The following is a 14397-nucleotide window of genomic DNA, read 5'->3' as shown; positions in this document are numbered from 1 at the left end:
ACCTCTGGGAAGCATGGGGATCCCCCATTCTTTCCCCATCCTCTACTTTCCCTTCTACTTCACATTCAATACCAACAAATGCATCGAAAAAAAAAAAAAAAAAACAGCATAGTATCAAAGCCAAATCTTCAACACTGAGCTCTAAGCACAGAGCCTAGGCATGAAAATCCAGACAAAGCAGATGCTTTGAACCACTGAAAAAAAAAGTGCTGAAAATTTTTAATTCCCAATGATGATTCCCCCCCGCCAATAAGTTTTCAATCTGAGACATAAATGACATTTCTTTTATACCACTTGTGCCTAAAACTGTGCATTCTGTAGATATGCAAGAATGTATTCCCATACACAAGAGAAAAATTACTTTATTATTGGTGTTGTGCTAGCCCCTAAGTATTTCAGGGATTTCACGTACAGTGGTACATTCCTGCTGGTAAAGATCATGTTTTTATTATTATTACTGAGATTTCAGGCTCATGCAGCAGCTTTAGAACAACAGAATAGGAGAAAATACAACTGAAGTAGTACATTTCTAACCCATCTTCACTGCTGCAGCAGTCTGTTTTCAGTCTGCTTTCAACCAAGCTCTGATTTCACCTGTTAACACAAGTAATTAGTAATTTCTCTTCTTTATATCACTGATATTTCAAGCAGAGAAAGTGATACAGATCCTTGTGCATCATTACAGAATACTCATTGATTCATAAGCGCTATAAAAGATCCTTTAAGCCTTTGCTAAGAGCTTGCAGATCCTCCAACCTTCAAAGCCAAAGATAAATGTTTTAATAAAAATATCAATATATCTGATTTTCATTTCCCCATTAGACTTATTGATGAATTTTATGCTTTTAAGGTTAGTTATGCTCAAGACTTCAGAAATACTGCCCCATGACATCCAAATTGAATAACTCTACATTACAGGCTGATGTTTTCCTATGACAAGAAAGCATATGCTTATGAACTACCATTTTGTATCATTTTCAATCTATGCCTCTATTTGCCCCAAGGAAATTACTGAATTAAGTTCAATATGGAAGCTACACTTTGAAATAACAAGTACCTGTACAAATTTTATCCTCTTATATAAATTATGTTTCTTGATGGTATTTTGTAAGATCCTGTTCTTAGAAAACATAGGATGAGTTTGCCCAGTTGAAGTGGACCATGGCCTAGCTCCATACATAGTAACTGCTCACTCTTCTAATTACAAAAAATACATAGCACTGTGTTCCTTCATGTGTCTTGCTAAAATTGATGTAGCTACAATCTTTTGAAGTTACATTAGCAAATTAACTTCATGCATTTGTACTAACCTGGAATGCTTACAAATAAATACATAAATAGAAATAATGTTTTTCAACAGACAGGATTTGTTTGTTGTGTTTAAGGGTAATAATAGCATCAATATAAATTTGAGGGACAGATAATCAGCTTTGACTAAAAGAGCTCTTAAACTGATGGTTTTCTTGCCGATGTAAAACAGCGAGTGAAAGGCTTAGTTTCAGAGTGGAAGGATTTAAAAGTGGGTAATGGTAATAGCAATGAGTCAAAAGTAATACTGGTAAACTCACCAGGAAATAAGAAATAGCAAAACAACTTATAAAGACCTGCATTTTTTTAGTTTATTTATTTTTCAGGCGTTGCATTTTTTTGGTTTGTTTGTATTAAGTGTCTACATGTATGTGCTCCATACAAAGTATGGAAACCTGCTTCAAAAAAAAAAGTAATCTGTAGGTTTTTCCTCACGATGTAAAAATTGTTTTGGTCATTTTAGGAATGGAAAGTTTTACCTTATGTCAAGTAAAAACTACCTCAATAAATACTTAAAATAGCTTACTCTGAATATCTGCTTGAGAGATTAAATACAACAAAAAAAAGTGCAAGATGACAATATTTGTCATTCTTGTCAATTGTTGCACAAAATAAATTCTTACATTAAATGACAGAAAAACAAAGACAACTTATTTGGGGACAAATAAGACCAAAACAAACAAACAAAAAAGACAAACCAAAACCAAACAAAATCAAACAAAGCCACCATCACCAAGAAACTTATCTACATAAATATGACTCTCATTAACCATTTCCAAAACTTCATACTTCTTGAGATTACCATCATCTTTGTTTTGCTCTTTATAGGACTGTTAATGAAAGTAGCCTGCAAATCACAAAGTACCAATTATACACAGATAAACATAATTTCAACTATATTATCTCTTTGTTACAACTGTGGAGGTTAAGACTGACTATTTTCATAAATTAAGAGATACAGGATGTGGTTCAGGCTGCATACTCTTCCCCACCACCCTTTCCTTGTGCATAAACAGGATGAAAGGGTGTGATGAGGCAGCAACTTGTCTTGCTGAAGGCTGAGAGACTGGAAAGGTGAGAGCTGAGCACTGGGCCGAGCTGAGCCGATTTGTTCTATATACGCCTGCCATCTCGCAAATAAAGCGAGGGAGAGAGCTCAGTGCAAGCAGTCAGTGCTTCAAAGTCTTCACTGGCATTCATCTGCTGAGTGCTTTTAAGTGAATGAAGCTTTTGTTTTCAATCATCACATTTTCTACCCAGCTCAAGACCTAGCCCTCCCTTTACACGAGTATGTCCAAAGTGCTCTACTGTACTGTGTTTGAGCCTTGGGCTTTGCAGGCTGCTTGCAGAGGTAAATTAAGGGAGATACTTGGCCATAGGAAGAGATAGAGCAGCTTCTCCCTCCTAAAAGCTGTTCTGCGTGGCCACATACAGAGTAGAGGGAGGCAGCAGCACCAGCCTGGAAATCTCATTAGCAATCTTGATTACTTACATATCCGCAACAGTGTGTGAAGAATACCAGCACTGCTAACTTTCCACTGCAGCGGTGGCTGTTTGCACAAAATGGACAGCACCAGGACAAGCACATAGCACCTCTGTACACATACATACACTGAAGTCCTCTTGCCCTCCCTCCTCCTGCCCCTCCACCAATGTAGCAGTTTTTCCAGATTTATTTTTGGACTATTTCTTCTCTCCTGCAATAAGCACTCAGCACTGAACAACACAAGCGACAGAGTTGGAGGATGTGGACAAGGTCTGGATGTATCTGAAATTGGTCAGTCTGAAATGTTACCTGGGTGGCACTCTGCAACAATCAGCTCTGCCACATTATACACCTGCTTAGCTTTCCCTTTAAAGGCACTGCTGTTCCAAAGGGTGCAACCAGAGCTACGGAGCAACTGCTAAACAGCATGGTCCAAGGCAGCTTCAGAGGTTTCCATATCTCTGTGCTTATCTTTAATCTCGGGCTAAAGGCATGTATGTGGTTAGCTCCATCCATTGCAATACTTTCACTTCATCTTAGAGGCATCAGTTTTTCACTTGTATAGTGGAAGAAGTAACCAAAAGTATCAAGAGAGGCCACAAAACTTGCACCCTCCTCTGTCTAACCCTTTATTCTGTTCCACAACATTATTGGGAAACTATACTAAAAATTTAAGACTAGTCACTTAAGCATAAAATATCTCAGAAATTCATTGCAAAGGGTTCTGACTGCCTTATCAAGTCCTGTTGAGACAGATTATTTCAGTCTTGGAAGATGATTCACAACCCCCTAGTTTCAGAACTCCTTCAGAAGTTTTTGAAGGCCTGTAGAGCGATGTTTACTAATTCTGTATCAATAGTGAGCTCATAATGCTGTGATAAGAAGAAAAAATCTAGCTGGCAAGAACCCAACACAATTACACATTGCTTCAGTGCTGATTATCTGAAAGAGCTAGGGAAATCTGCATAATGATTTGTCAGGAACATTGTAAAAGTTTTTGTTTGTTTTTTAATTCCGCACCCCTCAGTACTACAGTGGTGCCAAGTATACTTGCAAAAAGAAGGAAAAGCAAGGTATTTCCAACTTCTAAAACATCATGGTGTCCTACCAGCTGACAGCATGTTTTGTTACAGGTAAGAGCTAGGAGCACAGGTGAGGCACAGGGAAGTAGGCAGAATTACAAGAGATGCAGGCACATTATTAGTAATAAAAAGTGACAGAGTCACAACACTACAAAGGGCCACAAGAAGACCTACCGTACGAGCTTTTAGGGTTAGAAGGCACTTAGGAGATCATGAGAAAAGCATTTCCTTGCATAAAGCTTTAAGGCAAACATCCATGCATGACAAGAAGGAGATGCTGGGTTTCCCAGTAGATTTCAGCTGGAATTCTGTGCCTCTATGCAAAAAGCCTTCACACAATATAATAAGGATGAAACCAGCGTCTATCAACAAAAATCAGCTGAGAATGTTTGTCTATTCAATCCTATAGGAAAGACATGATCTTTCCTGAGGCTAAAGACACTGCAAGCCACCACTTTAAAGTTTTGTATTAATTCTTTGCCTCTAAAAAAAAAAATACTCAGCAAGGTTAATCATGAACATTTCTGTGAAGTTTCAGTTCTGTTTAGAAGCTCTGGTTTACTCTTGATCTTCATCAGACAGACTTGCTGCTGGTCCTTCATGATTTCTACATTGTTATAACTGGAGCATAAAGATGAAGAAGAAAAGCTGGAGTTCACAAATCAGAATGTGGGTAACAACGTTAGTGACCCAGTCACACATCAGTCTCTAAGACACCGGGATTTGAAGGATTTACTGTCATGGTGGGAACACCATAAACATAGCATGTTATCTCTACTGGGTGACTGTTTCTCAGAAGAGATAAGAGTATTCTTTTAGTAGCTAGTCATTGTTATCTTTTAGCATTAGATTCCCGTTTCAGCTCAGCAGGAGTAGCTTTGTTATATGCAGTGGGGATGATCACCCCACAAAAGTTAATGTAAAGCCTCTCCCCATTGAAAAACGTTTATACTTCAGTTTCAAAGTTTCAATAAGCACAATTTCTTGGTGTTTTAGAAGACACTGATCATATATGTGTGTATATATATATATATATATATTTTTTTTTTTTTTTAAGTAGAGCACGCAATTTTTTTCCTTGTTGAAAAAATTGTTGCCTCTCCACCTGTTCAACCAGGCGACTGTATTACAGCATTTAATATTAACATCTTTCATTAATCTAAAAGAAACTTATAAATGCTTGGGAAAACTCTGCACTTAGGGCGTGTATAAACTCGCTAATGATGTTTCTAACTGCTGAGATATGCAGATGAAAAAGACAAATACAAAACATTCTCAGACACGTCCCTTCCAGGCATGGCTAGTGGTTTAAAAAAAAAAAAAAAAAGGCTAAAAAAAGCACAACCTGATGATTTGGATACAGCTACAGTGACAAAACTTTGCATGTGTCTTTGCATGAGTTTTTCTTCTCCCTAAGACACTTATCAAGCATGATGAGTAAAACCTTGCGATTAACAAAATCAAAAATATCACGATTAAATCTGGGGGAAGATACTCTTTGTGTATACAGCCCTTAATATTGTGATCAACTGCACATTCACTGCCTCTTATTTTTAAAGTATGATAACATTTGAATGTTATTAAGAGAGGTCTGGAGTTAAGTTTTAACATCAGATCTTTTCCCCTACATTCCATCACCTTTTTACAAAACAAGCCACAAAACCTAATGTTTGTTCCAGACAGCAAGTGTTCCTTACTAGTTTGTAGACTAATTGCAAACTCTGCCATTTTGAAGGAATAAAATCTACACCCACATCACACGAATATTTTGAAATGAATGCAAACTATGCAATTTATCATAAAGTAACAACCTTTACTGGATGCTCTCCAATCCAATTTTCACCAGTGCTGCACAGAATCCTTACAAAGATTCCATGAACTTTGAAAACTTTCCACCTCCATCCTCTAGAATAAGTCTTTCCAATTGACAAATAAAATGTCCTTTGACTGAAGATGCATCCTTTTGTCATCCTACAAAATTCCATTTAAGTTGTAGCTAGTTTAAAATAAAAAATTTTAAAAAAAATTGTTTTTCTTTTTTTCCCCTATTTCTTCCTCCTGGAATGCCTAAAAAAAAGAGAGAGAACATGCTACAAGCATCATTAAAATCCAAGTTTCTGTTGCTATATGAATACCAGCAGAAGCCAACACCTAACATGACAAACCGGTTGCATTCATTCTCTGAATTAACAGTTACATGACAACCAGTTTAGAAATCAGTCCAAGAGCCATCCTGAAGAAAATCGTTGCTTTAGATTGACAGTATAATTTCCTCCTCCATGAAGCATCCTATTCTAATTTAAAAGATTATAAATTCTACTGCAGAGTTGTATGCTTTAAGGCTAAGACTTAAAATCATCTTCCTACGTCCACATATGCGATCCTGTCAGATAAATCCTCCTTCGTACAGATACATCCTTACAGGATGGGTACACCATACAGCACATTTAACAGGCGAGAAGGCTTTTCTAAATTTTCCCTCACTTTTCAGATGAAAGTACCATAATATACACAGTTGTATAAAATTTCCTAGATCTTTTTAAATACAAGACTTACAAGAAAATAATAAACCTTTATTTTCTAAGAACAGTATTTTCTGACCTTAAAAGGTACTAAAATATAACCTGGATACACAATTATAACACCTGTCTCCCTAACAAAAACACATTTTTATACTTAAGGAAGAATTTTTATTCTCCTGAAATTACGGTTTTATAACCATTTTCCTGCCATGGATCAGAATTTCATTAGATGCTGTTAATGAGATACTAGCCCCAGCACATCAGTAACATTTTGGTTTGGAATAGATTCAACAGCTTTTTCTTTTTAAATCTTGTTTGTGTAACATGTATTTTCATTCATTCTTCATCTGAAGAGCATACAGATTAAGTTTAAAAAAATATTTGAAATAGTTGTTTTTAAACACAGGCTATTCCTAAAGCAATGAAGATTCATTTCTTTGAAAGTAAGTAGATGCAGAGATTATAATGAGGCACTATTCTAGAATTTCCCTTTATACTCCCATTTGCACTTTTGACTTGCTTAATCCTTCTTAGGTTAATTTGGCATTACTTATGTCAGAGCCAAGCTATTTGCAACACATATAAAAGAAAACTCCACAGAAAAAGACACCCTTTGCCCATAATGCCCTCTTCCCCCCCCCCCCCCAAAAAAGTCCCATAAGTTCTACAACAATTCTTCACTAAAAAGAAACCACAATTACCTTGTTGAAGTTTCAGTTTTGCTTGATTCAGGGATTTCTGGCACAGGTCGATGTCTTAACATAAAAGACCGGCTTGCTCTTGGAAATACTGTCGTGCAGTTTTGTGTACAGGAATCATATAAGTCATTGTTTATCATTTCTCCTTTAAACTTAAAGAATGGAGAATTTGGCTCACAATCAGATAGATCATCCTCATCTGCAAGCATCAGATGTTTGTTTTCACTGTATTTTGTCTCACATGAATGAGCAAACGAAGAAGGAGAATCACAAAATGCCAAACGGCCAGCCAAGTGCTCATCAGTTTGGTATGCAGCAGCTTCTTCCAATGATGTATCCGGCTGAGCATTCATCTCAATACTTCCACTTAGACTGACAGCTTTTAGTATGCTATCTGAATTCTGGTATAAACCAGAAAAATCCAAATTCGTAATGCTATCATCACTTGCCTCTGATAAGTTCTGCTCTCCAAGTTTGAACCTTTCTTCACCGAAGTAAGCTTCATTAGGAAGTTGCACTGACGACGTTGCAGGTATCAAGTCAGTCTCATCTGCATTTAAATTGCTTACTGGAGAATCCTCTTCCACGAACAAATATTGCTTCTTTTCTAAACCTGTCGAGTCTTTGAGTTTTGTATTTTCATGTAGAAGCAAATGTCCTTGCGTTTTTGAAAGAGCAGTGTCTAACTGCTTAAGTATCCTTCTGCGGTGCCCTGTAGGCAACACTCCCATTTGCTGAAGCACGCTGTTGTTTATGCCCGTGCAATCTGTCACAATGTTATAGCCATATTCTTTAAAGTTAGGAAGATACTGCCCCAAGTTAATGTTGACCAAGAATTCTTCAATATCGGTGCCGTTGCCTGTGGATGACATGATGGCAGCTTCATTCCGAACAGTGCCCCTCACGGTCATGTAGAAATATAGTCAAGATGCATGCATACTCAGAGGCAACAAAGCTCTCTGTATTTGTTGTCAGTCAGGCAATGGAAAGTATCAGTTTCTTTGAGATGCTTCAAGTTTCTTTAGCTCACGCTGATTTTATTTATTTTTTAAGACTGCAAACCTATAGAAAAAAAAAAAGGGTATTGAAAAAGAAAGAAAACCCAATTCAGAGGTCTGAATTTACTTTAATCTTAAATAAAATTCTGAAAGGCTCCCTGTCATTTGTACACTACAATTTTTAAATTGTGTATATATGAAAATTTCAAGCGGGGTAAACAGCATAACCTCTCCATCCTTTTATCTTCTCCTGTACAAAGAGAAGAGCAAAATCAAAGCCTTCACACAAGTAATAGTTTTAAAACATATAATCCTAGTAGTTAACAAGATGTGAACCACTTACCTCCACACACATGCACTTATTATACAGTACTTGGATATAAATGGCAGAAAAAACAAACTAAGACCAGAGCTGGAACCCAAAGCTTTCCCATTCCCCTGCTGGCACCAATTAACTACAGAGTGCAGCTTCCACTCCTTTATCTTCTGAGCCTTAAGCTTTTTAGCACAGAAACAGACTTTCAGCAGGGACAAGAAAAAAAAAAAAAAATCACTGGCCAGAGTATCCCCACCAAGTGCCATAACCAATACAACAGTTTGCAAAGGTAGAGCCACTTCTGAGAATGTCTGGAGAAAGAAAAAAAAAAAGAAAGAAAGAAGTAGTAGCTTAAATTATTTAAAGAATCACAGCCAGAAAGCTGTGGAGGTGATTAAAATATGCCTCACAGATCAGGCACGTGTTCTTCAAAGAACTGTCAGACGGGAACGCAGGAAACAGCTAAGTGGTAGCTTCTCAGCTCTGTCAAGGAAGCACCTCCTGTGGTCACAAACTATCAGAGGCATAACCAGAGGCAAGTTCTGGCCTCCATGCTAGGGACCTTTGGTATCTCAAGCGACCATGACAGTTTCTCCTCGGTATTTTCCAACTCAGCTCTTGCACACCCCTGATTTCACCCATTTCAGCTCTTCCTTCCTCTGTGGCCATATCTAAATCCATGGCTTACAAAATCAGACAGAGAAGCTACCGTTCAGAAGGTGTTTGAGACAACCTGAAATCATGTCTTTAAAGAAGGTTTAAGATCAGCAGCAGACAACTGGTTTTCCTCCTCCCTTTTCCTGTACAGAGAGTCATTTGGCTTTAGGGAAAGCTGCTGACTCTGTAGCAGCTGCCCTGGCATGCAGGTACTAGCCTGGAGCAGCCTGGAAGAGAAAGAACAGCTTCGGTAGGACAGCATAGGACCTAAATAGCAGCCTGAAAGAAAAGGATTCACACGCCCAGTATACACCCAAGGTAGCAGATATTAAGGTACACCTTATTCTTCAAAATATATGCTAACTAAAAGGGCACTACTTATGACCTAGAACTGAAGCATGAAAGATTGACTGCTTTTGTACTATATCAATTGCTCCAATAAAGGATAAAATGTGTTCCTACACAATTTCCCTAATGCCTTTTGAATAAGTAAATCATTATTCAGCCAAGCAGTCATAAATAAATCTTCATGCCCTGCCTCATTCCCCAAAGACACATACAAACAAATATAAATTTAAAATCACGTAATCAATGGAGCACAATTGTTATCACTGCTATGAGTAATTGTACTCTAGTATTACTATGAAATAACTAGTTTAATCACTAGAAGTTTCCTCTTGCAGTTTTGTAACTACCTTCATTACTCCCACTTTCAGAAAGAACTAATCGAAAACAGGAAAAAACTTTGCACTTACATCATATACGCGTGTATGTATGTCATAATAAGGAGAAAAAGAAGTTGAATAAACCCACACTCTTCTGGAAGATGTACAAATCAGCACATTTATCACAAAAGTTCCATTATTTACAAGAACTCCTTAGATTCTTGCCAATATATTCTGCTTCATTTTTTGTGATGCATTTCCATAGCTTTGATCACTGCTTGCAAGTCTGCCAAGCAGTGACTTACCACCTTCAATACGAAAGGCATTCAATTAGAGATTTTTGGAGAGAGAACTCCATAGGCCACATACCAGCCTCTCGAGAGATGAAGTCTGTTAGGAAGTTAACTCACTGAAAGATTCTTAAGTCTTTTAAATTCAAAGAGGCCTAGATTGAGCTAAACTGATTAACAATCAACTTTTAGAATCAGAATTAGATTTAACTTTGTCCTTCCTCAACCTGAGCACCTATCTAAACACTCATAATTTCTTTAAAAACCTAAGCCCCCCTTTCTCAAAAGATACAATTCAATAGCATTGCCCCTCAGCTATCTCTAAATCCCCCCAAAATACATATATAAATACATATTGTGTTAAGTTGAATCTTTTTTCCTTAGTTTTTCTAATTAATACAGAAATAACTAATGGGAGCAAAAAATATCAAGCAGGCACTGTTTCATGTACCCATTACAAAAAAAAAGTACACACACTCACATATGAAAAACCACCTCCAGTGTTAGCCTACCAGTTAACCAATTTCAACTTCAATTTTGGAATACTTTATCTCTGCTGTTTCCAGAACTTCCTTGGGGTTTTGTGGTGCTATTTAGGGTCTTAACCCCGAGGTGTTAGCGTTTATTTTCAAACAGTATCATTCTCCCAATCTCTCCACCTCCTACAGTAACAAAAAAGACACTTAAGTAAGTAGCTTCTATTTACTTACACACACTCTTCCATATCTAAACATTGTTTTTTCTACATGCAACAGCTTTGCCAACACCTTAATCTGGAAAACCTCCATTCTGCTACTTCAGGAACTCTAATAGCCATGTGTTATCGGTTATTTGGATCCTAACCCATCTCTGTATGAGCCACAACACAATGCACAGGATTACCGAGCACAGAACAAACTTTGTTTCTAAATGCGAAGAACATAATTTCTTTTTGTTGCATATTTTCCAGCATAATACACAGCAGACCTAGAAAGGAAGAAACTGCTCACTAAGACGTCGTTTTGACCACAAAATGCCAGCAATGCTGGGAGCTGAAGCCAAAGCCATTTTTTTTTTCAGTAGTTGCTAACAGTTGCTGTAGTTGAAGCACTTCTAAAGACATGCTATAGATCTGACCCACCTACACAACTCAGTAAATGATATACAAATATTGATTGTGAAACTTACTGGTATTTGTGGATTTGAGGGTTTTGCTTATTTTGGTTTGAATGCTCGGATGACGCTTTAAATAAAACACAACTAAGTAAATATGATTCTATGATACACACAATCAGTGAATATTTGTAATGCAGGCTAGAAGATAAATACTACATCATGTCTTACGTTATAATGTTTTATCCTTACTACAGTCAAACTCAAGAAGTGTACAGAAAAATAGAACTCAAGGACCACCTTATCCAAAATAGTAAACTATTTCAAATAAACGAGTATCAATAAAACTCTGCAACTTTAACCGTAGAATAATTCACACAAACACAGTTTGTACAATATTACATATAACGATGCAGTGATCATATATAAATGATATGTACCTGTTTGTACATTGACTTTCACGTCAGTAGTTGTACCACTAGAGAAATTTAAGTAAAAAGAAGTCTTAAAGGTTAGTTCACATACATCCTGCAAAACAAAGCTTTTACTCTCAGTAGCAGGGCAAAATAGATTGTCCCATAGCATTAGACAGAAATACGTATTAAAAAAACAATCAAACTTCCCTCATTTTTTTCTTTCTTAAATAAAACTGATTTTAAGTGCACTGTCACATCCTCTGATGTAGAGTCACACAGACAAAAGCCATTCATTCAACACATTCACACAAGTGGGAAGAATGTTATATGAAATAAAGCATCTTGGAAGACACTTGACTATTCAATTTTGCAGAAATATGCGTACAGTGTCCAAATTGTTATGTATAAAAAGCAATACAAGGGAATCCATCTGGGCTTCTCTTCTAAGAAAATATGTTTTTGGCATGTGATAAGTTGCCATTTGTTTTGCACATCATAAGCCTTACATGGGATCATCCAACTTTCTTTCCCATACGACAATGTTTCTCCAACTCCTTTCAAAATGGTTTTCCCATCCTTCCTTTTCTCCTCTTGCAGAAGGGACTTAGACATGGGGAGAAGGACTCAGAGTAGCATACCAGTTCTTCCTGTTTTGCAGAAAAGAGCAGCTATATGGCCTCCAAGGAAACACAACAATATTGGCACGGAAAAAAATACATAATTTTCAGGATGCTTCCTCACATGGAGGATACGTTCTTGTACCTAACATTTTAAAAAACTGTGCCACTTGATACGGCCTCCATTCCACGATTTTCAAGTTGGGGAAGTCTGCAAGACATCACTGATTGGAAGATGTGTGCAGATAAACCAATCTATGTTGAAGCAGGCCAGCCAACTTTAAACGAAATGCACAAACAGAAGGATATAGCTGAATATAGAAGTACTCAAATGAGCGTTTCTCATTACTCAACTCTCAAACGAGACTTTCTTCTTCCTTTTAAAGAAAACTACTGATGCCAGCCTAAAGAAATCTTCTGAAGTGCACAGCAAGCCAGTCACACTTCCAGTGAAGAGTTCAACAAATACAAGGAAGTTCAGGATTGCTCCCAGCTTCTGCTAAACCACATAGTACACTAAGTTCCAAATAAACGTGGGGGAAAAAATAAATAAATTAAAACAACTACTCTAAGATTTACCAAGGAGCAGACTTACATCTGTTGGTGGTCAATTTCACCCTCCCATTGGGCATGACACCATACAAACTGGCAAGATTAGCAGGCTTAGGAAGCGCTGTAGATCATTACAGATCTTTCTTTTCAGCTTGCTCAATAAAAAAAAAAAAAAAAAATCCTCTGAAGTGACCATTTTAAAGGTGTCACTTATTGAATTAGCATTTGGGTCAACACAGAGCAAGGTAACCAATGGCAACCAGCACAGTTCCTTGCCCAAAAGCAGTGAAGTGACTTAGTTCAACACGATTACGAAATACCTTCGAGCACATCCTCCGCTCAAATAGTTTCCTCGTTGTTTATTTTTTTTATTATTATTATTTTAATATATTTTTTTTTTTTTATTTCGGAAGGCTTCTGTTTCAGAGGAAAGCTCAGCCACCTTCGCCGCCTCGGAGCGGAGGCTCACGCCGCCAGAAATTCCTGTGGAGCAACTCGCGGCGTCGGGAGCGCGGCGCGCACCGGGGCGGCACCGGCCGGGCACACTCCAGCGAGTTGCTGCGGCAACACGGGGGTGCCACGTCCCGGCTTTGCCTCTCCTATCAGTAAGGGCATCCCAGCGCTGTTACACTCCGCCACAGCGAGCTTCACGCACCGTCCGGTAAAACTCGCAGGCAGCTTAACGAGAAGCCTGTGCCTAACTTCACAGAAAGTACTCGGAGTAAATAAATACACCACAAAGCGCCCTACCTCGGCTGGCATTTACATACGGACCGTTAAAACGATTAAGCCGAGAAGCACACAGGCGGGGAAACGCACGCTACCTGCCGACCTGCCCCCCAGGCTCCAGCTCCCGCATGCCGCCCCGGCACCCTCCGGAGGCACCCCCGTTTCCACGGCACCCCCGGCCCACCCCGGGGAGCCTCCCGAGCAAGCCGGGTCGCTCAGCGAGAGCAGGCCGGGTCGAGCCGAGCGCTCCCCGCCTTGCGCCCCTCGGCGGCTGGCTTACCTCCTGGCGACGAGAAGCCGCGGAGGGGAAGGAGGAGAGGGCCTGCTGGCCGCTTGGGCTCCCTCCTCTCCCCCTGCTCGCTCGTTTTCTCCTTCCTTCCTGCCTGCCTGCCTCCACACCCCACCCCACCCCCGCGCTGCTCCCCGGCGAGCCGCGCCCGCGGCGCTCCGCTCCCTTCCCTCCCCTTCCCTCCCTCCCTCCGGAGGCGGCCGCACCTGGGCTGGCGGGGCGGCGTGCAGCCTCAGGAGCCCGACCGGGGGCTCGGGGAGGGCTGCCTGCCCCACAGCACGGCCCCGGAGCACGACCCCGGGGTTCTCCTTTCCTCCCCCGGGGCGTGGGGCGAGATGGCCGCGGGGCTCCCCCCAGCGGAGCCCCGCGAAGGGCGCAGCGCCCTCACGCCTCGCTTGGCTGGATGAAATTAAGGAAGCTTTAAGTAACGCGTGTCACTTGCCCCGCTTCTAGGAACTCGCCCGCACCCGTGAGGTGCTGACGCGCTGCTGAAAGTCGCTTTTTATTACACAAAACGAGACCGAAAAGTGCTTTGACGCGCTCCGGCGGCCGCCCCCCTCGCACCGTGTGGGCCCTGAGCTCCTCGAGGTGTGGCTGGGGATGCCCCGGGGGCCTCTGCTGAAATAGCCGAGGTCTACCCCGAAAAACAGGCCAATATAGCCCTCCTTGGGAGCGAGTAA

The 14397-nt window shown here is 39.8% G+C and overlaps 1 protein-coding gene across 5 annotated transcripts in view; it reads right to left on the bottom strand.

The window, feature by feature from the left end:
- The window catches only part of ARAP2 (ArfGAP with RhoGAP domain, ankyrin repeat and PH domain 2), a 126918-nt gene extending 112752 nt beyond the window's left edge, over positions 1-14166 (bottom strand). The window contains exons 1-4 of one of the 5 annotated variants that reach the window (XM_035547334.2): positions 13709-13783; positions 11555-11592; positions 11190-11244; positions 7100-8158 (exon numbers count right to left, since the gene is read on the bottom strand). In XM_035547334.2, the coding sequence (XP_035403227.1) occupies positions 7100-8007 (908 nt within the window). In that variant the 5' untranslated portion in view covers positions 8008-8158; positions 11190-11244; positions 11555-11592; positions 13709-13783. Of the gene's footprint in view, positions 1-7099; positions 8159-11189; positions 11245-11554; positions 11593-13708; positions 13835-13923 lie in introns of those variants that run through there. The other 4 variants (XM_050710292.1, XM_035547324.2, XM_035547308.2 and 1 more) reach the window with 4 other exon arrangements.
- Positions 14167-14397: the final 231 nt, after the last annotated feature.

The sequence above is a fragment of the Cygnus atratus genome, chromosome 4 (assembly GCF_013377495.2).
Source record: "Cygnus atratus isolate AKBS03 ecotype Queensland, Australia chromosome 4, CAtr_DNAZoo_HiC_assembly, whole genome shotgun sequence".
In the NCBI taxonomy this organism is placed as follows: domain Eukaryota; kingdom Metazoa; phylum Chordata; class Aves; order Anseriformes; family Anatidae; genus Cygnus; species Cygnus atratus.
Note: the sequence above shows the minus strand (reverse complement) of the source record. Positions and strands in the feature narration are given on the sequence as shown.